Source organism: Branchiostoma lanceolatum, chromosome 7 (assembly GCF_035083965.1).
Source record: "Branchiostoma lanceolatum isolate klBraLanc5 chromosome 7, klBraLanc5.hap2, whole genome shotgun sequence".
Taxonomy (NCBI): Eukaryota; Metazoa; Chordata; class Leptocardii; order Amphioxiformes; family Branchiostomatidae; genus Branchiostoma; species Branchiostoma lanceolatum.
Window position 1 is genome coordinate 3,915,828 of NC_089728.1, and position 23,743 is coordinate 3,939,570.

Below are 23,743 nucleotides of genomic sequence, written 5' to 3' on the forward strand. Positions count from 1 at the left end.
GGGATGTTAGCAAAGGCCTGATGTGTGCGGTGCGGCCGTTTTTTCGTGTATTTTTTTTACTTGGACACGTCTATATCCATAGCACTCTCCTCAAGCCAAGGATGGAACGAATAGCTGCTGTATAAAATGTGATACGCGGTAAGATATTCAAGACGAATCTTCTCTCCCGAATTAATGTGCCCCCCTGTCCGACAGCACCGTAATTGTGCGTGCGGCGGACGGTAGTTTCAAGTTGAAATATTATGGTGTCAGCACGACTAGAGACAAAATCTACCATATATATGATTAGTGCAAAGATAGTACATGATACTGACAGAATAATAGAAAAAAAGGATGGTTTATTGTTCTGCTAGATTGATTTCAGTCAACCATTATCGGAAAAATCCCGAATTTAGGTTACCCAACGTTATATGCATCTAAATTCACGACTTTGCAACACCGTTTCCACCTGACACCACAAATATAGCAAACACAATATCTTTGCTTTTCAACACCCTTTCAAACAATGTTATCTTCATAGAACAGAAAGATACTTAGGTCACCCATAGTATCATGAAAGACGTCCGACATGTATGCTCAGAATATTATTCACTGACTCTGTTCATTGTTTTGAAGCAGGTAGAAAAATAGCGAGCTAGGAACGCTGATATTTCGATAAATAGCCTTCACCAAAGATGAATGAAACCCTGTATTAAAAGGTGGCGTTCCTGTAGTAGAAGACAATTATGTGTTTCACATTGACCAGACTCAAGGAGTGAGGCCATCTGACTTGATTGTATGTATGGATGACATCTGTGTGTGCATCAATATTCGTCCATTTCAAAATTGACGAACAGGGGGGGCCTGTTCTGGGTCTTTCCTCCTGTTTAGGTAGAGCTGACCACCCTGCCTTGCAGAGGCTGCGGAGGGCGGTAGTTGTTGAACATCTGGTCTTCTCCATCTGGGGTTTCCCACAGCATCATCCTCATATAAGCCAGCTAACACAGAAAAAAGGACACAGCATAAAATGATTTATAGTCAAAACTGTCAAGAAGACCACTAAAGGGACCAATAAAATCTGGTCTATGTGGACAGGTGGTCACTATGGATTCTATGGAGTCTCCATCAAAGTGCAAAATAGAAACATAAAAATGCAAATAATTGACGAACATGCAGCTGCTCTCTCATTGGTCAAACCGCTAATTGGTTGAACTGCTAATTGTGATGGACAATCAGAATCGGACTATTTGACTTTCCCAATTTGCCAACATAAGTTATAGGCCATTACCTGTTCCGCAGAGACCTCCACAGGATTCTTCATGACGATCCAGGTGACACTTTCGTGCAGAGGAGGTGTGGTCAGGGACCCGGGGTACGTCCAGTAGCCACGACGGGCTGTGTACAATACAAGGCAATACAATACAAGGCATGAGTCCAACAAGCTTTCATGTGAAAGTACAGGCAATGTTTCCACGTCACTTTGCCATAGTTTTTTTCTGCACGTATCCCTAAACAGAACAGCAGCAATGTGTTTCATTCAATGTCATGTGCGGTTTCATGTTTTGCCTCTTCTGATACACTGTAGATTTGCTGTGGTTAGAGACTAAGGATAAACTGTATATATCTATATGCAAGATAACAGATAGGCTATACAGATACAGATACAGAAGTAGGAACATATCTACCTGGCAGAATCCAGGATGGGTCATAGTTGCAGCAGACGTCAACGTTGTCTCCCTGTCAAAGGAATGGCACAACATATTTCAGTAATCAGGATATCAGTGGAAGGTACCAACAATGGTTTAACTTAAAAAGTCAGTTATGTACATCTGCAGCATGCATAGATCTACATAACATGTATAGTCTGATGGTTAGTGACCTCTGGACCGAGAGGTTGTGAGTTCCAACCCCGGCTGTTGCTGCTAACCCAAGCATTCATGCTACTGGAAAGGGTCGCAGTCCTTAGGACGATATGTTAACCATGGTCCACTGTTCGTTATGGTTGTCGACAACAGATGGAGGGATTTCTCCAGTACAATGAACCTGTAAATACTGTACATTATAAGTGCCTGTCTTCTCTGTCACAGCCAGTGGACAAGTGGCTCCTCGGTGAGCCAAACTTGCTCGAGATCATTCACTAAATTTTCTTCTTACAGGAAATTCAAAAGGGCAAGACTCACCTTGTGCGGAATCTTGGCGATCAGGTCTGAGATCGGCTTGAAGCCAGCATGCTCCCTCCCCCTCTGTATACACAATTCACAATTGATTAAGTAATGTTGGTGGTTTTTGATTACCAGAATACATGATTGTGATAAACTCTGAGCTAGCTGGAAATGCACATCTATTGAAGAATTAAAAAGTTCTGCTAGGTTGACGAGAGAACCATCTTCCAGAAGCTATACATTATGATACATCACAATATTATTGTACAAACGATTGTACAGCAAATCTTACGTGTCATACTATGAATCATGGTTCTTTTTTCACTTCTTTTGTGGAGACCTCTCCACCACAAATTTATGACACCCCAAACATGAGTACACATCATGATCAAGACCTGTGCCTCACCAGTGAACCTAAGACATACTGACCTTAAAGAAGACACCGATCACGGCGAGTCCATCAGGCTTGTCCACAGCTTCACTGATGTCATTGTACTTAGTGTTCCAGTGAACCAGATGGAGCTGCAAAGAAACAACAGATTTGAAAAGACAATAGAAAATTAGAATCTGCAACCAATTTGCTACTCATTATGACAAAACCAAAGATTGCATAATATAGAAGAGAGTTTACTTTTTCTCTATTTTCAAACTAAACGGTCACTGCATATTCAGGGACAAGTTGTAATATAGGGCTATCAACATTTCCACACTAAAATTGACCCAAGTTTTAAAAGATCACACAGTACAAATTGCTAAAAAAGGGCCTGTTTGCATGTAAATCCAATTTAGTCCTGACTTTGATTGCCGACATACAATTTGATAAGCTATTTGAGCAATAATTTATGTTTAAAAAAAACTTTGTGTTTGAAATTTGCTGCCCGAATGCCAGCCTTTTTAGCTTCAGTATGCTCTTTCAGTCGCTTCCCTAGCCCAGGAAGCGACCAAGATAGCATACAAAGACTTGAAAGGCTGTCATCCAGGCCATGTGATTTGTGATGAATATGTAACTACAACTCAAACTTCTGTATACCGACCTCTGCAGGGTATGTGCTCCCGTCCACGGTGTGCTCAGACCCAAATTCCTTACGATAAGGGCCCCAGTGAGCGTTGAAGTGGGCAAGTTTGTAAGTGCCGTCCAGAGGACCGCCGTTGAGCTCTGTGGGGGAAAACATCATTTCACAATTTTCCAAAGATTGAAGTTACACAGACTTACAATTTGATCATAAAAGTAACTTTTAAACTACAGTTTGCTGGGGTCAGCATTCTAAAATGGTTCCAAGGTCATGCCACTCCTAGCTCTTGCTGTTCTACATCATGCTGGGCTGAACAAGCAAGCCTTTTGAAAATCTAGTGGTGGAAAAAAATGAGAACATTGTATGGTCCTTTGAATTAGCACCATTTTTTATTTGAGATCCTTCTGAAAGCATGGATTCTCTGCATAAGGTACCTGGAGTCTGAATGAACATTGTGTTATCATTGAAGACCACAGGTTACTTTGTTAAATACTTCAAGTACAGGCACTGGTCAGAACCTGTACCTAGACCTCTGTACCGGTACCTGTGTCTCAGATGCTATGTTTATGTACACATCCCTATTTACAGGATAATTCTGTGAACATGCGATCGTAAGGCCGATGACTGGAGTACGATTATAGTCAAAATGTCAAAGTCAAAGATATCAGTGAATTTCACTGATATCTTTGACTTTGACATTTTGACTATAATCTTACTGCAGTCATCGGCCTTACGATCGCATGTTCACAATGGTCAGCAAAGTAAAGTCAATCTACTCACCAGTTTCTGCCCCATCAATAGCAACCTGGAAGGAGTGCCCGGTGTTGCTGACGCCCAGACAGCAGTTGCCGTAGTGGATCTTCAGCGGGTTGTCCGTCAATGCCTTATCGACCTTGGCATTGGCGGTGACGATGTCGATGGGCGACTGGCGCTGTCCCTTGGCAACGGGAAACTGCTCGTGCCAATAGCTTGGACCTGAAGTGTAGATATTGAAAGCAGTCTTAAGACATTACCAATTAAATGGGCTGAACTTAATGGCTTGATAAAGGCAGGATGCAATCCAAGATGACACAATGCAGTGTACTGATTGTGCAATTAACAGATTCTTCTATGGAGAGCCTTGCCTGCAGCCAATACAATACTGTATACACTCAGCACAAAAAGTTTGGAAACTTAACTTTGGTCGATCATATCTCCATTGTTTCTTGATCAATTTCAATGATTTATATATCATTACAAAGCGTGTGTGATTTTCTTTCCCATGATACCAAACTTGATATGGTTGTAAATTAATGCAACGAGCACCAGACCTACTTATGCGAGCAGGCCACATAAAAAAGTGCCCAGATTACCCTACTAATGTCAAACGCTCAATTCAGTATTTTTTATTCTGCTGGTAGCACGTGGCTTTTGTACGAGGCTAATATGAAACTTAAATCAACAAAACACATCAATATGAATGCCAAGTCGTCATCCAAACAAAAACAATGCACACTGTCACCACAGTGGCCCGGCACATCCTCCTCATGCTTGTCACCAGTTTTGTTACGCGGCCCCTTGCTATTCTTCCACAAGGAGTCGTCGCAGGTCGACCAGTGTTGTTCTGTTAATCATTCTTGCATGCACAGTTCGCCCAAGCTGATCAGTGATCACAGAGTCTGAGACTGTGTTCAACTGTGTTGAGCCATCTGGGCTGCAGGAGGGCCATTCTATCCTCTGTATTCCTGCATCTTGGAGGTGGTCTGAAATGGCTCTCATTCTGTATGGACGTGCACCATCATCTTGCAGATCTTGCATATTGCATAGGTAAGGATCTTGGAAATGTGACTGGATTGAGAAAGGTGTCTCTATGTCTTGACACATCGAATTTGCTTAAGATGATTAGCCTGGTTTTTCCTCTGGCAGTTAACGTTGTACTGCCCCACACTATGACACTGACGCCAACAAAACTATCAGTCAGCCTATCTGTGCAACAGTCAGCGTAGGGTTCTCCTCGTTGCCCACACTTTCATTTACCCATCCAACAGTCTAAATAAATTTACTCTTATCTGTAGCTACATGTATGAACATAACATTCCTCCACACACTGTTCCATTCCCGATGTGGACAACACCACCACAAATGGGTTTGGCGCTGCGCTTAGTGTTTGACACTAGCATGGAAATTTTGGCACTTTTTTTCTACAACCCACTCGCGTAAGCAGGCCTGGTGCTCGCTCCATGAGATTGCAATTATAATAAGTTGGGTATCATAGGAAAGGAAATTACACAGGCTTTCCAACGATATATAATGCATTAAAATTGATCACCGTCTTAGAGGAGGCTGCGCAGAACCGATGCACGTAAAGCTCAGTCTGCGGTTCGACTGCAAGGACGTTATCCTTGGTCAAACCTTACAGTCCGGTCTTACTCAGCTACTATACAAAATTGATGCGTTACGCCTAGAGGCTGAATTTTCCAGTTATGCTGGAACAAAATAAACAAAACCCAACAATTGTCAAACAAAACGTTTCGCTGACGAACCACGCTGAGTTCTGCTCACCTCGGGCGAAGTAGTCCCAGTTCTGGAGTCGGGAGGCGCTGGCGTGTAAAGATCTCGCCTGGAGCTTTAGACCCCTATGAACACTCAACAGCACTGTGGAAACCCTCGACATGATGGAAACCTCTAACGGTAACCTAAAGCCCAAAAAAGTGTGGCTAAACTTAGGATCAATGTATTGGAGTGGTTTGTTTGTTTGTTTGCTTATTCTTATTTCACCAGGGGAAATCTTATCGCCAGCAGGCGGTTTTCAAAGAGCCCGGAAAACCCGAAAAAAATTTGTTACATAAAATTAGGAAACATAAAGTAACTAGATAACATAAAACATAATAACGTAAGCCAAATAAATACCTTGACATAATGCACTGATAACGGAACATAATGAAATAAGATCAAATAGACATCAGGATTTGAAGTTGCATATCAATGTGAAATCATATCAATAAATAATTGAAGAAAACAAAATATATACGTCACGTCTTGAGTATATGATGCAAGACGTTACGAATGGCTTTATTCAAACGGGAGGACGGGACCTGCCGTTCGATTTTCGACCGGTGGTCCCGTTCGGACTCAACGTACAGAACGTTCCCAAAACGGGGAAATGGCTTTATACTATTTTAACACATGCACAATGAGATACTTTTAGAGTGTGGCTTGTAGGCCTATTATCAATGTTACCTTATCAACTGCCAACTAACGTTAGATCAACCAGCCTTCTGCCTCAAACACAATACATCATAACACGATTATAAGCTGCATTAAACCAGAACTCTAACTACGTACTACTTGGTCTGATCACTGAGTACGTCACGTCACTGTCGGTCGAACCTTATGTTTATGTTTATTACACGATACAACACAAGTAATCAGGATCCGAGAGGTCAAACTCAGGTCGTGTGTTACTACACATGGTCATCGATCTGTCAAAACGATATTCTGCTGTCGATAACCAGCCCAAGAACGTTCTACGCCACATCATGAGCAGATCGGAAGAAGACTTTAGCATGACTCGACCAGGCCAGGATAAACGGGTACCTACGTACTTCTTGCTTCGAGCTTCCGGCAAGAGTGCACATCTACATGACGCAGGATTGTATGACGTAATGGAATGAATGGACTTTCGTGACGTGATTGTTTGTAAGGTCTTTGGGACTGGTGGTCTCGGAAAAAAATCTTCCATACAGTCTCTGATACAGGCATACAGTTTCATCTGTTTTATTCTGCATATCTCCATAGAGTTCGGGGATCGTACACCTCCGTTTTAAGGCTCTCTTTCTAAGTACCATTCCGGCTTATATCGTTACACCATTGATAATGTAACTTAATCATGGAATTTAACGCGGCTGCAAAAAAAGATCGATCAATTATTGAATGAATGAATGAATCAATCAATCAACCGATCGATCAATCGATCTATCAATCAATCAACCACGGATATCGAGTGTGTCAGGCATCCAGAAACGATCTACTTGGAGACCAGCCACTATCAGTTTTCGTATGTAACGGTTACGTGCCGCGCCACAAGTTAAAGTAGACGGAAGCCTGTGCAATACAACTCGCCGGAAGCCCGTGGAATACCACAAAATACAGACCGGGCAGGAACACCCGTATCGAACGTTATCCCGGCCCAGGTATGACAGGATAGTATATAGTCTAGTATATATATTGCAAATATATCACAAAGTAAAGACAAACCTTGAGTAAAGGATCGATGTAGGGTTGGGCGCAAGGAGAGTAACCAAACCAAAACGCGTCTTGAGTATATGATGCAAGACAACGAATGACTTTATTCAAACGGGATCGACGTTCGGTGTTCTACCGGCCGATCCCGTTCGGACCCAACGTAAATGTACTATAGAACGTTCCCAAAATGGGAGAGACACTTGCAGTCGAACCGCAGAGCTCTATGCGCATCTGCTCTGCGCAGCCTTCTCTTTAAGACGGCGTTCGCCGGGTCACGGCCGTACCAGGGTTGGACCCTGTTGCATGGGTGTAAACAACTACCTGTGGTGCAACAAAAAGACCTCAGACCTATATCATGTTTACACTTTTTCACATCTACAGGATTTGCCCAGTATAACCATGTAGATATTTCGTGCATTGTAAAAAGACAGCGAACGTCAGGCTGTGGCCTTCGAAACATCAAGAATATTTGGTCAGTTTATTTGTGTTTGTCTTATTTACAGTTCACCTGGCACCTGGATCCAACTAGATATTTACATCGCGTGATAGCCCATTTCCTCACCTTTAAATTGATACCAAAGTCCCTAGGATAATTTTAGGGGAACCGGTTTTGCCCCGAAAAAAACTGCGACAATACCTACTTTGCGGTGGTGAAATTTCTGCCTAGTTCTAGCTGTAATAATAACCGATGCGTGCACTCCTGCGCTTTGGATACATTTCGATACATTTCGCGTGACATAACAAAGCCCATTTCTTTTTGTATTAGAAGCTGTATGAACGCGGCTACCACATGCAATATGATAATTGACACGATAACAGTCAAGAACAGACAGACAGAGGTTTTAGTACAATGTACCTGATATTTACAAAATAGTCAAATTTGAAGTCAATCACTTCGAACTCCTGCGTTCGAACGACCGAACCCAGCCAGTACGTTCCATTTTCCTGCCGCGGGGGTCAGGCGAGGTCAGGTGCAATGTTGCAACTTTCAGCCGGTGTTGGGAACATTGATGAAACTAACGGCTCAAGTTTTGCCGTCTGAAATTAATATTCTGAAACACTTTCAAATAAGACTAATATCACCTTGAAGTCAGGAAAAGTGAGATTCATATGCAAGTTGACCAATGCCATTAGATATGTTTTGAGTTCTGTAAAGCATGGTGAAAGGACATTGTGTTTGTCTTCTTCTTCAGAATAAGACGCCCTACAAATTGACCTGTTGTTCGTTTTTTTTCGGGGCAAAACCGGTTCCCCTAAAATTATCCAAGGGACTTTGGTATCAATCTAAAGGTGAGGAAATGGGCTATCAGGTGATGTAAATATCTAGTTGGATCCAGGTGAACCGTCAAAAATACACGCACAAATATACTGACCAAAAGATTGTCAATGTTTCGAAAGCCACAGCACTCGCTGACAATTTGCTGTGCACAAAATATCTATATGGTTGTGTTGGGCAGATCCTGTAGATGTGAAAAAATATAAACATTATGTAGGTCCGAGGTCTTTTTGCTGCACGACAGGTGGTTGTTTACACCCATGCAACGGGGTCAAATCGTGCCCCGGCAAACGCCGTAAAAAAGAAAATAAAGCGTTCTACGGTGACCTGCGGTTCGACTGCTTGAATGAAAAAAATGTAGCCTCTACCAGGCTCCACAGGTCGCTGGAAAAATCGTAGAAATTGGCCAAACTGAGAGGGATAACATGCCAGAGAGAAGACAAGTAAGTCCGCTGTAGAAGTTACAGTTTGCGACCTCTAGATTGGGACCTCGTGGATGGCATATTGGACCCTCTCTCCGTAGCCGACTCCCTTAGCATACTATTCACTCTATTTGGCCATTTTTCCAGCTATCCGCGGGGCCTGGTAGAGGCCATGAAAAATTATGTCACATGAGCTCTCCAACCACTCAAAAATCACGACCACAGCACATCCAGAACTTGAACTCAAAAACTTAGATGAAGTCACGATACAGTACTGTAGGTAGCCGCTAGGAGGCTCCTTACCGAGGTTGACCTTTGTTTTTGCTACCCCCACCAACCCACCAAATGTTATCACGATCCATCAAATGCCTCTCGAGTTATCCCGCCAACAAACAAACAAACAAACAAATCAACAAACACAAAAGGTCCACTGCAATACCAAATGGCCCCGCCAGAAGTCCCATTTTCGAACTCGACCTTTGTCTCCACAACGGATAAAAACTGACCCAGTTTAATGCTAGGGAAGTCGTTACTGCAGCGGGACGGTACCATTTCTATTATAGGGGTGGGCAGGATTTTCTGCAAATCTAAAGATTCTTTATTTCGATTCCAGTTCTACATTATTCCGCCTAATGGCGCTCTTACGACGCACTGGTCTGTCACAGTGGTTCGAGTTTGATTCAGGTGGTACAGAGGACAGCACCTGTTGGTCAGTGATGTGTTGTCCTGGAACCCCCATCAAAAAACAAGGCAGTGGGCAGTTGAAAACAAATCTCTGGTTTCACAACTGCAGGAGTAAAATCTCTTGTGGTGTAAAAGAAATTATGCCATCATTTGCATTTTGTAATGAGACAAAATTATTTGGCAAAGCAAGGAGGTGGACTTCATATAATCTTTAATGTGCAGTTTAGCAATAGGAAATTAGAAGAGACAAAACATTTGGAATGTTTGATGTCATCTTTGACGATCAGCTGGTTAACCAACAGTGTGATATGACAATTCCTCTCTCAACATTAATGTGCCCAAAGCAGGGTTAATACAATATTTTGTTTGCACCACTGTTAACATGTTACGAGTGACATTTTGATAACAATAACTATTGTGACATCTTTTAAAACAAAGATATCGTTACACAGTTAATTACGGTTACACAGCTCACTTTGCAACACCGTTTCCACCTGACACCACAAATATAGCAAACACACTATCTTTGCTTTTCAACACCCTTTCAAACAATGTTATCTCGATAGAACAGAAAGATACTTAGGTCACCCATAGTATCATGAAAGATGTCCGACATGTATGCTCAGAATATTATTCACACTCTGTTCACTGTTTTGTAGCAGGTAGAGAAAAATAGCGAGCTAGGAACGCTAATATTTCGATAAATAACCTTCACCAAAGATGAATGAAACCCTGTATTAAAAGGTGGCGTTCCTGTAGTAGACGACAATTATGTGTTTCACATTGACCAGACTCAAGGAGTGAGGCCATCTGACTTGAATGTACGGATGACATCCGTGTGTGCATCAATATTCGTCCATTTCAAAATTGACGAACAGGGGACCCACATCACAGCTGGGGGCCTGTTCTGGGTCTTTCCTCCTGTTTAGGTAGACCTGACCACCCTGCCTTGCAGAGGCTGCGGAGGGCGGTAGTTGTTGAACATCTGGTCTTCTCCATCTGGGGTTTCCCACAGCATCATCCTCATATAAGCCAGCTAACACAGAAAAAAGGGCACAGCATAAAATGATTTATAGTCAAAACTGTCAGGAAGGCCACTTAAGGGACCAATCAAATCTGGTCTATGTGGACAGGTCGTCACTATAGGTTTTAAGGATTCTCCACCTCCATCAAAATACAAAATAAAAATGCAAATATTTGACGAACATGTAGCTGCTCTATCATTGGTCAAACCGCTAATTGGGTGAACTGCTAATTGTGATGGACAGTCAGAATTGGACTATTTGACTTTCCCAATTTGCCAACAAAGGTTATAGGCCATGTACCTGTTCCGCAGAGACCTCCACAGGATTCTTCATGACAATCCAGGTGACGCTTTCATGCAGAGGAGGTGTTGTCAGGGACCCAAGGTACGTCCAGTAGTCACGACGGGCTGTGTACAATACAATGCAATACAATACAAGGCATGAGTCAAACAAACTTTCATGTGAAAGTACAGGCAATGTCTCCACATCACTTTGCCATAGTTTTTTTCTGCACGTATCCCTAAACAGAACAGCAGCAATATGTTTCATTCAATGTCATGTGCGATTTCATGTTTTTCCTCTTCTGATACACTGTAGATTTGCTGTGGTTAGAGACTACGGATAAACTGTATATATCTACTGTATATGCAAGATAACAGATAGGCTATACAGATACAGATACAGAAGTAGGAACATGTCTACCTGGCAGAATCCAGGATGGGTCATAGTTGCAGCAGACTTCGACGTTGTCTCCCTGTCAAAGGAATGGCACAACATATTTCAGTAATCAGGATATCAGCGGAAGGTACCAACAATGGTTTAACCTAAAAAGTCAGTTATGTACATCTACAGCATGCATAGATCTACATAGCATGCATAGTCTGATTGTTTTAGTGACCTCTGGACCGAGAGGTTGTGAGTTCCAATCCCGGCTGTTGCTACTAACCCGAGCATTCATGCTACTGGAAAGGGTCGCAGTCCTTAGGACGATATGTTAAGCCATGATCCACTCATTGTTATGGTTGTCGACAACAGATGGAGGAATTTCTCCACTACAATGAACCTGTAAATACTGTACATTATAAGTGCCTGTCTTCTCTGTCACAGCCAGTGGACAAGAGGTGAGCCAAACTTCCTCGAGATCATTCACTCAATATTCTTCTTACAGGAAAGTCAAAAGGGCAAGACTCACCTTGTGCGGAATCTTGGCGATCAGGTCTGAGATCGGCTTGAAGCCAGCATGCTCCCTCCCCCTCTGTATACACAATTCACAGTTGATTAAGCAATGTTGGTGGTTTTTGATTACCAGAATACATGATTGTGATAAACACTGAGCTAGCTGAAAATGCACATCTATTGAAGAAGTTAAAAGTTCTGCTAGGTTGACGAGAGAACCATCTTCCAGAAGCTATAACTTATAATACATCACAATATCATTGTACAAACAATTGTACAGCAAATCTTACATGTCATACTATAAATCATGGTTCTATTTTCACTTCTTTTGTGGAGACCTCTCCACCACAAACTAATGACACCCCAAATATGAGTACACATCATGATCAAGACCTGTGCCTCACCAGTGAACAGGGCTGTCTCCAGCTTTAAATTCTTTTCCGTCCCACTCATTGTTTGGGAGCCAATTTTTTAATTTTCATTGTTGAATTTGTCATTTTTAGCTTTAAAAAATACATTTTCATCAGTTTTATCTCATGAAATGGATATTTTTGGGACGGAAGGGGTTGAATTTTTTTAAGGACGTGTCCTGGATCGAGACAGCCCTTCCAGTGAACCTGAGACATACTGACCTTAAAGAAGACACCGATCACGGCGAGTCCATCAGGCTTGTCCACAGCCTCACTGATGTCATTGTACTTAGTGTTCCAGTGAACCAGATGGAGCTGCGAAGAAACAACAGATTTGAAAAGACAATAGAAAATTAGAATCTGCAACCTGTTAGTGAATTTGCTACTCATTATGACAAAACCAAAGATTGCATAATATAGAAGAGAGTTTACTTTTTCTCTATTTTCAAACTAAACGGTCACTACATGGGTTTGCGGAAAAGGTTGGGCTGTCTACCTGGCCTGGCTAGCTGGCCTGTCTACCTGGCCTGTCTACCACGTCAGGCTACTCAGATCCCCCCATTCATACCCTCACAAATGTGGGGTCACTACATGGGTTGGCGGAAAAGGCTTGGCTGTCTACCTGGCCTGGCTACCTGGCCTGTCTACCTGGCCTGTCTACCACGTCAGGCTACTCAGATCCCCCCATTCATACCCCTACAAATGTTCAGACAGGTATGCAGATGCGCCCTCTAGCGGAATGTATCCAAACTACACCAAGTGTATGGTATAGCATATAGCGTATTGACCAGAAATGTTTAATACAATAGGTGTGTTGCAAGATAAAAGGTCAAGTCGAGTGGGTCACATACTACTAGTAAGGCTAAGCACAGCAGCAACTATGCACGCTGGTACTCATAGTGCTATTTCGACTGCATATAACCTAAAACTCAAACTTCTGTATACCGACCTCTGCAGGGTATGTGCTCCCGTCCACGGTGTGTTCAGACCCAAATTCCTTACGATAAGGGCCCCAGTGAGCATGGAACTGGGCAAGTTTGTAAGTGCCGTCCAGAGGACCACCATTTAGCTCTGTGGGGGAAAACATCATTTCACAATTTCCCCAAAGATTGAAGTTACACAGACTTACAATTTGATCATAAAAATAACTTTTAAACTACAGTTTGCTGGGGTCAGCATTCTAAAATGGTTCCGGGGTCATGCCACTCCTAGCTCTTGCTGTTGTACATCATGGTGGGCTGAACAAGCAAGCCTTTTGAAAATCTAGTGGTGGAAAAAAATGAGAACATTGTATGGTCCTTGAAATTAGCACCATATTTTATTTGAGATCCTTCTGAAAGCATGGATTCTCTGCATAAGGTACCTGAAGTCTGAATGAACATTGTGTTATCATTGAAGACCACAGGTTACTTTGTTAAATACTGCAAGTACAGGCACCGGTGACAGAACCTGTACCTAGACCTCTGTACCTGTACCTGTACCTCAGATGCTATGTTTATGTACACATCCCTATTTACAGGATAATTCTGTAACTTAAGAACCTGCAATCGTAAAAGGACAATAACTGGAGTAAGATTATAGTCAAAATGTCAAAGATATCAGTGAATGGTCAGCAAAGTAAAGTCAATCTACTCACCAGTTTCTGTCCCATCAATAGCAACCTGGAAGGAATGTCCGGTGTTGCTGACGCCCAGACAGCAGTTGCCGTAGTGGATCTTCAGCGGGTTGTCCGTCAATGCCTTATCGACCTTGGCATTGGCGGTGACAATGTCGATGGGCGACTGGCGCTGTCCCTTGGCCACGGGAAACTGCTCGTGCCAATTGCTCGGACCTGAAGTGTAGATATTGCAAACAGTCTTAAGACATTACCTATTAAATGGGCTGAACTATGGTTTGATAAAGGCAGGATATAATCTAAGTTGACAAAAGTGCAGTGTACTGATTGTGCAATTAACAGGTTTCTTTAGCTTAGTTGGGACATTCTTCTATTGAGAGCCTCGCCTTCAGCCAGTACAATATACATAGGGAACTTCTGGCTCTGCTAACCATTTCCACTTTTGTGGGTGTAGCATCTTACCAGCTATCAGCCTAAATGGTTTCTCTAATTGGCTGACAGCTGGTTAGAGGCCATGCTTAAGAAAAGTGGAAGCCTCAGCTTGGTTTAGCAGAGCCTCCCCAGGGTATATTGTATAGGCCGCGGGCGAGGCTCTGCGTAGGAGAATAAGTTTTAAAAAATATCCAGTCCAATGGTTGCAACACCTCAGAAAGCACGACCGACAGGTGTGTGTTATGGAATACTCCAAGATTTCCTTATAGTACACAGGGCAACTTCATTCAAAACCTTGTGGGACTGAAACAACTGTGATGCAACTTGCAGATTTAATCAAAAAGTCTGTTTAAGAATGCAGAATCAATGGTGTTTACTTGAACAAAGTCACTCTAAAAGAGAAGACAACCATATGAAAGAACAATACTGAGGTTCGGGATTTACAATAATTGCTTTCTATGAATTTTGTGAACTTATGTCATCTAGGTAAACTATTGCAGCCACAGTCCCAGGAGAGGACATGCCCATAAACATGGACGTGGCAAGAAACTGTTCGTTTGTAGTGAAACACTTTGTACATTAAAAAAAAGGGAACGTCCGTTACAACTCTCAATCATAAATCACCGTAAGGCAGGAGGTTCAGTAATTAAAAAGGTGCTCGAGCACATTTAAGAACCCACCACACTTATCGAAGGGTTGAGGTTCATCCCGATGTGAGTGGATCAAACGTTATAGTCCGGTCTTACTGTACAAAATTGATGAGTTACGCCTAAAGGCTGAATTTTTCAGTTATGCTTGAAAAAAATTTAACAAAACCCAACAATGAATTGTCAAACAAAACATTTTGCTGACGAACCACGCTGTGTTCTGCTCACCTCGGGCGAAGTAGTCCCAGTTCTGGAGTCGGGAGGCGCTGGCGTGTAAAGATCTCGCCTGGAGCTTTAGACCCCTATGAACACTCAACAGCACTGTGGAAACTCTCGACATGATGGAAACCTCTAACGGTAACCTAAAGCCCAAAAAAGTGTGGCTAAACTCAGTATTAATGTAGGAGTAGACGCAAAACACGTCTTGAGTTTATGATTCAAGATTCTACAAGACATTACGAATGGCTTTATTCAAACAGGAGAACGGGACCGGCCGTTCGGTTTTCGACCGGTGGTCCCGTTCGGACCCAACGTACAGAACGTTCCCAAAACGGGAAAATGGCTAACTACTACTATAGATAGAGTAGGGGTGGGTACCGGTACAGAAAATTCAGGTCCGGTCCAGGTCCAGACGGTCAGGTCCAGGTCCGGACCTGTACCTGTACCTGATTATAGTAGTGTCGCAGTACATCATATTTTGGAGAGCGAGACACAAGTAAAGGTCTCTGTGAGTCCTACAAATTATGTTCAAATTGTATATTAGACTAATGTGATTATTCTCGGTGCACACTAATGTGCACTCGCCGTCTGTTGACTCATCTACATATGCATGAGCTAACGTCTTCGAAAAAGGAAACCACGACTCGTTAAATCTGCTTATTTTGTATTTAACCGGTTATGTGTGACCGCCTGCTGGTAGCCTGGTACTGTGAATTTTCTAATCGGTCCATAGCCATAGGCCGGTCCACTGATTTTTTCTGGACCGGTCCATAAGAAAATACCAGTTCTGTACCGGTACACGGTACCGGTACCCACCCCTACTATAGAGTGTGGCTTGTAGGCCTATGCAAATTTTTTATCATTATTAACTGCCAACTAACGATTTTAGATCAACCAGCCTACTGCCTCAAACACAATACATCATAATACGATTATAAGCTGCATTAAACTATAACTCTAACTATGTACTACTTGGTATGATCACTGAGGTCATCACTCCACTGTCGGTCAAACCTTATGTTTATGTTTATTAGTAATATTACACGATACAAGTAATCAGGATCCGAGAGGTCAAACTCAGGTCGTGCGTTACTAACTTACTACACATGGTCAAAGATCTGTCAAAACGCATTCTGTTGTCATCATAACAAGCTCAAGAACTTTCTACGTCACATTATGAGTAGATCGGAAGAAGAGTTTAGCATCACTCAACCCTGCCTATAGTCTTAAACCAGGCCAGGATAGACGGGTACCTACGTACTTCGAGCTTCCGGCAACTGAAACGTGCAGACAGAGTGTATCCCACAAGGTGACCTTTACCCTATGACATCTACATGACGTAAGGGATTGTATGACGTAGGGATTGTATGACGTCATTGTTCGTAAAGCCTTAGGGACTGGTGGTTTCGGAAAATATTATCCATACAGTTTCATCTGTTTTATTCTGCATATCTCCCTTATCGGACGTTAGAGTTCGGGGACCACACACCTCCGTTTTAAAGCTCTCTTTCTAAGTACCATTCTGGTATCGTTACACCATTGATAATGTCACTGTGCAAAAAAAATCAATCAATCAATGATATCAAGTGTGTCAGGCATCCAGAAAAGGTTATGATTTTCCATCCAACATGTAATTGGAGACCAGCCACTATCAGTTTTCGTATGTACGGGAATCCATGCCACAAGTTAAAGTAGACGGAAGCCTGTCGGATACAACCGTTGCCGTTGGACCGGTCCGGAACACCCGTATTGAACGTTATCCCGGTCCAGATATGACATAATTAATAGTATATATATTGCTAAATATATCACAAAGTAGCCCACAAAGTAAAGGCAAACCTTGTGTAAAGGATCGATGTAGACCGGGCGGCAAGGAGAGCAACCAAAACTCGTCTTGAGTATATGATGCAAGACAACGAATGACTTTTTTTCAAACGGAAGAACGGGATCGGCCGTTCGGTGTTCTACCGGCCGATCCCGTTCGGACCCAACGTAAATGTACATGTACTATAGAACGTTCCCAAAATGGGAGAGCGGCTTTCTTAAAATGTAGCCTCTACCAGGCTCCACAGGTCGCTGCAAAAATCGTAGAAATTGGCCAAATAGAGGGATAACATGCCGGAGAAGTTAGTCCGCTATAGAAGTTACAGTTTGCGACCTCTAGATGGGGACCTCGTGGATGGCATATTGGACCCTCTCTCCGTACCCGACTCCCTTAGCATACTATTCACTCTATTTGGCCAATTTCTACTATTTTTCCAGCCATCCGCGGGGCCTGGTAGAGGCTATGAAAAATTATGAAACAGCCTCAAACTACTTCTCGCTCTCAGGTACCGCTACCGCTACCGCCCACCACCTTCCAGGGGATCGGTCAGTCTGACTAGTAGGACAATCAATTAAGTCACAGAGCAGTTGTAACGTCAATTGTGTAAAAAAACGACTTTGCACTTCACCGCCTTTTGGTGATCACTCTTTCGTTCCCCTGATTAATTTCTTCGCGTGTCTACCACCCCGGATATTCTATGTACCTAACGTCATCTTTACCATTTGAAAAACGTGCCCTCGCATTTGTCGCTTAACAAATGACTGTTTGCTTGAGCCATTAAATTTGAAAAAGGACTGACGTTTGGAATGTTCATGACAATAGCCAGCAATCACGAGAAAGGGCAAGGCCGTAACGTAAAGTCGCTAAACGCTTTTCAGCCGCCTCCTTTATCACTATATACGCATGCATGGACCCATTTCAGTACTTTATCAACATTAAGCCCCTGTCACACATAGCCGACCATGGCACCCGACCTTCAGTTTCATGAGGCAATAGCGTTGTACCCAGCAGGGACATTTCAGAAACTTTTGTCTTTACTACCAATCATTACCTCCATGAAAATTAAGGTATTGTTTTGTGTGTGCATGTGCGTCTGTCTGGACAAGGACATTATATAATGTCCTTGGTCTGGTGCCTTTCCTTGGTACTGCAGCGGAACTTCCTTTTTTTGCATCTTTTGTCCTGGACATGGTATGGTTTTGATTTTTTTGTGGCAGGTAGCTTTTTCTGGCGGGAAAATAGTAGTTTTCATCCGGATCCCCTATCAGCTTGTTTCGGAACTGCAGTAACACGTTAACAGTTATATGCAGTGTTTTGTTGCAATACCTACATTTGAGGACGAACTATCAATCACCCGCGATTGATCAGTCACCTTATACCGGCACCGTGTGTCATGTGGCGGCAATTTACTCTCCAAGCAGAGGTTGGTGGGGAAGACTGTGCCCTTTTTATCATGTGCCCCGTTTTCTGTCCGCTCTCCCCACGGGGCACATGATAAAAAGGGCACAATCTTCCCCCACCAACCTCTGCTTGGAGAGTAGCGGTATTTAGACTATGTCAGAGATGGGCGCATTGTCTATGTGACCCTTGCTATAACCTTGCCGCAGTGCCACGTCGCCGTCGGATATTTTGTATTGATATTGGCACAGAAAACGACAGTGTCACAGATCTACAGTCATAATGTCTCGGGCTGATGCTATTTACACCTCAGCATGACATCTCATAACTTAGCTATCATATGCCTTCGTGCTGTGCAGACTGGGAAAGTTATATGTTCGGATGCGGGGATCATTCTAGACAGGCTAATCTGTGACCAATGCCAAACTTTTCAGACTAATAAAGAAACACCTGCGCAAACTAAACCATCTCAAGCATGTCACAAAGAAATGCAATCGGTTTCTACCCGTGAAAATATAGCTATTTTGTAGTGTGCAAAAATCAAATACATGCTTGAAGCACTATAAAATCTAGCACGTCAAAGCTAATCAGAATGATTCAATAATTCTCATCATGAGCAGCTAGCCACTACCATTCATAATGCTGTCAACATTCCCCTGTTTTCAGTCAATCTAAGGAAAAAACGAAGTGCAATTTATGTATACATATTATTTCATTTAAGTGGTATATTTGTCTGTGTTATCTATTCCGTGTAAGGGGAAATGTGGAATAATCTCGAAACTTTTAATCATTACTACGAAATGTGCAATATTGTGAGTCGTAAAAGCTTTTACCTTGTTATTTGTACATTGAATGTAATTCAGTGATCTCACTGCGAAGTTCAATGAATAAATCTCGAATCTTGAATCTAATCAAGGGATTTTCGCTTATGCTTGAGCTGACCAAGGAGGTTAACCTACTTGAGCTGACAAAGCACAAACGCTTGACCAAGGACGTCCTTGGAGAGACCAAACTCGCCAAACATTGCTAATGGGGGCGCTCAAATTTCACGTGGTCTACGTTTTCACGTGGACACGTATGTGTGTAAAGGCTCATTGGAACGGACCTAGGCCATGAATCACTCCGTTGTTTAGCTGTGTTTGAACTGTAAGAGAAACGGCACGTGCACAGTAGCCTCAACCGGCAGTAATTCGCAAATATTGCCTTCGCGCATTCCTCCGAATGAATGAACGCAGGTGCGGTTGCTATTTGCTCAACCCTCGAAGGATAACGACATTTTAAAGAGACGCAAAGTACACATTGGGATAAAAATTCCCTCTTGTAACAATTCATTTTACATTTATTACAGCGTTTTTAAACGCTATAATAAATGTAAAATGAATTGTTACAAGAGGGAATTAAAATATCTCGATGCACTGCTTACAAATGTCACAGCCTGTCAGCTTACCATTCAAACCGAAGTATGGGTGTGTAAATATTTGAATATTTTCTTTGTGAATACGCGTAGTCCGAACTTGGGTTATAATTACTGCCTTTTTGAATGGCGGACGAGGGGCACCAAGTAGTACAGGACTACTATTTCACTGTGATTTCATGTATGCTTTCGTAGTTATCCTCCTTCAAAATTTTAGATCGAAATGCCCACTGCAGTTCCAAACAAGCTGCTAGGGGGGGCCAAACTTACACACTTCTTTCCAGTCACAAGAGCTCTCCAACCACTCCAAAATCACGACCACAGCACATCCAGAACTTGAACTAAAAAACTTAGAAGTCCCGCTGTAGTACGGTAGGTAGCCGCTAGGAGGCTCATTACCGAACTTAACCTTTGTTTTTCCTACCCCACCAACCTACCAAATGTTATCACGATCCATCAAATGCCTCTCGAGTTATCCCGCCAACAAACAAACAAACCAACAAACACAAAAGGTCTACTGCAGTACCGAATGAACCCACCAGAAGGCCCATTTTCGAACTTGACCTTTATCTCCACAACGGAAACTTACCTACCCAAAATCACCAACATCCGTCCATGGCATCAAGAGTTGTACCGCCAACACCCACAGTCACTCCACAAAGCCCGACCAAAGATATAACCTTCTGCCTACGGCGAAGGAAAATATTTCCCAGTGACAAGAAAATGTCTTTTAGACCTTTACTAGTTTTAGCATTTCCGACTGTCAAAAAGAAACGTCCTTCGGAAGGAACGTAAAATCAAGGAGGTTAAATATAATTTAACCTCCTTGGTAAAATGTACTCTCCATGAAGCAGAGGAGGGGTTCCGTCTGGTTTTTGACGCATTTTTAGGCGTTTTTGTCGGACTTTCTACTTTGTCATTTTTTTTGGTCTCTTCAAACCCTTCTTATTTGAAGAGACCAAAAAAAATGACAAAGTAGAACCCCTTCTAATTTGAAGAGACCAAAAAAATGACAAAGTAGAAAGCCCGACAAAAACGCCTAAAAACGCGTCAAAAACCAGACGGAACCCATGCTCTGCTTGGAGAGTACGTAAAATGGGGCACGGGGTCCCGTGATCGAGGAGGTGCCTACAACAACCGCATTACTCAGATGGGTACTAATTACTGTGCTTCAGATGAATAAATGATGGATTAGAAAATGATTGGTAGGTATACACAGAGAATAACTGGTAGGTGTGTGACAGAAATGAGCCACGTGCACGGAAATTCTAAAGTTGCCACCCCCTGGAGGGCCCTTTCACTGTGTATTTACACTGAATTGACTGACAACGGGTTCCATCCAGTCTCAAGTGGCGTGTAGTTAATACCATAACAGTACTGAGATCACAGGTTTGTGAAGGCCCACGACTATTGCTTGTGTCACATTTCCCAGCCGGGACCCGGCCGGGCTGTTTGCGGAAACGAAAAATTGAAATGTATATCAATGAATATGCACAAGCTATGCTCTTGAATAATTTTTGGTACGTTTTGTGTTTTTTGTGTCTTTTATATCATACTTCTTGTTCCCAAACACTGCCCGGCCGGGCCCCGGATTGAAAATGTGACCCTAGCATATGGCAGACATTCCCACACGTCTAATGTCATTAGTGTCACATTTCTAAGTGGTTGTTTTGCACCACTCGCAATCGATGGTGTCATCGGTGTACATGCACCTTATGTGTCTTATCAGCCCGCCATATCAACCTTTATAGCTATTACCTGCAGAAGTTGAGGGGGGGGGGTATTCACGATGTCGAGCGCCGAAGGCGCGAGGCGTCCCTCGGGAGGCACGACAATGCTAGGGGCATGCTGAAAATGTTGAAATCTTGACCCCCTGAAACGTTATTTCCTGCATTTTAAGGGGCAAAATCTCTATTTGTAAAACAAAAAATACAGAAGGGTTTCAGCTTCATTTTTGAGAGCCGATGCCCTCCAGACATAATTTTCGCCCGATGCGCGACAATCCTAGGACAACTTTGAAATCTTGATACTCTGAAACGCTATTTTCTGCATTTTGAGGTGCACAATTTGCCGGAGTAAGTAAGCTACTCTCCATGACATCTCTATTTGTAAAAAGGGTTTCAGCTTGATTTTGAGGGGCGACGCCTCCAGACATATCTGACGGCCGGAGGCGCGACAATCCTATGCAGTTCCGGGGGCAAGCTCCTACCAACCAGGTTACCTTGCTCCCACCAAGAAAACGACATTTCTTTCCAAGCAGAGGGTTGGGTCCGGCTGTACTTTGACATGTTTTTAGGCCTTTTTGTCCGGCTCTCTATTTTTTTATATTTTTTTTTTGTCTCACAAACCCACAAAACACATGACAAAGTAGAAAGTCCGACAAAAACGCCTAAAAACGTCAAAAACCAGCCGGACCCACTCCGCATGCTTGGAGAGGAGCTGACATGGCTTCTTGGAGACTTTAGAATTTGGTCTCTGTTGCATTGGGCCGCACACGTCGTAGATACTGCCGTGGTTGTAACACAGGTCATTGTGATGTTGAATCTACAAGTATACATGCCACCGTCTAGACTTATACGCAAGCATCGTTCTGTTGTTGTGGCGTTGATTCAGCCAGGTTTCGAGTATTTGTGAAGTTAACCTATGTTTCTGTGTCATGCGTGGCGGGTTAACCATATGTTAGTTAGTTAAGTACCCGCACCTTTCGATATATTGGGTGATACCCATCTTTCTACAGCCCTTTGGCCACACAGTTGTGCAAGCACTACAGTAGGAAGCTTGCCCACTGATAGCGGTGTTTATTGAATTACCATACTCTTCCTAACACGGTGCTGAGGTATAAGCAGAGAAAGTACTATATTAGGTGTGACCCGACTGTCGAAAACCTATTACTATGATAATTCTGTGTAGTCCGAAGGTTATTTGTATTCATAACCATATCTTACTTCACGATTTTATGGATAGACAAATTAAACATTGCAATTCATAAGGTGGAATATTCACAGTGCTGTAAGTTATGGCGGGGGGAGCTCCGTTTCACGATCATAGTATTAGGTTGCAAGTCGTGTTTGCACTAAGGTTTGTCTATTTTCTAAGCTCGAAGAGAAATGTTGGTTTGGTCGATCGTGCTTTCAAGGTTGACCGTGTGTGTTGGACGGAGACATTCTCCCTAACTGCCATGAAAACGGCACTCATTATAGCAACTTGTGCATGAAATTGGTTGGCAGTTTTTCGCCTCAAATACTCATGATTGTGCAGCGCACTTTCAATGAAATTGGATTCGCTTCAGACATATACATTACAGCTGCAAACAATACGTAAAACAACAAATAGTACCACTAGTTTTAAACTGTGCACATTGACATTCTAACCATAGCTTCAGCCAAACATAGGCCCCGTACTTTCATCTTGTCCTCTGATCCGCTTATGCATATTCGTGAGTTACGATGTAAAGTGGACCAGAATGACTAGTTTCACTCTCTTTGCCACTGTTGCCTTTTTCTAAATGCAGAAACTAGTTAATGTTAACGATAAAGGTCCATGTTGCCCGATATTTGTTCCAGATGTACGTATATTGCATACAAGATGAAGGTATGTTTAATTGAATAATATTACACAGTAGACGTTAAATGTGCACAGTGCAAATAATGCAATCATGACCCGTAAACGATCGATGGAAATATCAGGTAGAATCAAAAATAAAGTAGAAGTATATACGTAGAAAACTGGCACTACCGTTCTCAGAGCACTGTTCGTCGTAACCCCATGCGTGCGCCATGACTACTGTTGATCAGCGGGGTTCCCTTTAGCTAGTCTGGTCTC

General features: G+C 42.7%; 2 protein-coding genes across 2 annotated transcripts; both read right to left on the reverse strand.

Moving 5' to 3' along the window:
* Positions 1-408: 408 nt before the first annotated feature.
* LOC136438629 (carbonic anhydrase 2-like) lies at positions 409-7,495 on the reverse strand. The gene is made up of 9 exons (XM_066433519.1): positions 7,391-7,495; positions 5,696-5,829; positions 3,935-4,129; positions 3,176-3,297; positions 2,571-2,663; positions 2,160-2,222; positions 1,665-1,716; positions 1,268-1,374; positions 409-977 (listed from the first exon to the last, which is right to left on the reverse strand). Exons 2-9 carry the CDS (start codon positions 5,805-5,807, stop codon positions 867-869), a joined length of 855 nt encoding a protein of 284 aa, XP_066289616.1. The 5' UTR covers positions 5,808-5,829; positions 7,391-7,495; the 3' UTR covers positions 409-866.
* Positions 7,496-9,954: 2,459 nt separating this feature from the next.
* LOC136438627 (carbonic anhydrase 2-like) lies at positions 9,955-16,676 on the reverse strand. The gene is made up of 9 exons (XM_066433516.1): positions 16,546-16,676; positions 15,294-15,427; positions 14,008-14,202; positions 13,321-13,442; positions 12,594-12,686; positions 11,978-12,040; positions 11,488-11,539; positions 11,086-11,192; positions 9,955-10,796 (listed from the first exon to the last, which is right to left on the reverse strand). Exons 1-9 carry the CDS (start codon positions 16,659-16,661, stop codon positions 10,686-10,688), a joined length of 993 nt encoding a protein of 330 aa, XP_066289613.1. The 5' UTR covers positions 16,662-16,676; the 3' UTR covers positions 9,955-10,685.
* Positions 16,677-23,743: the final 7,067 nt, after the last annotated feature.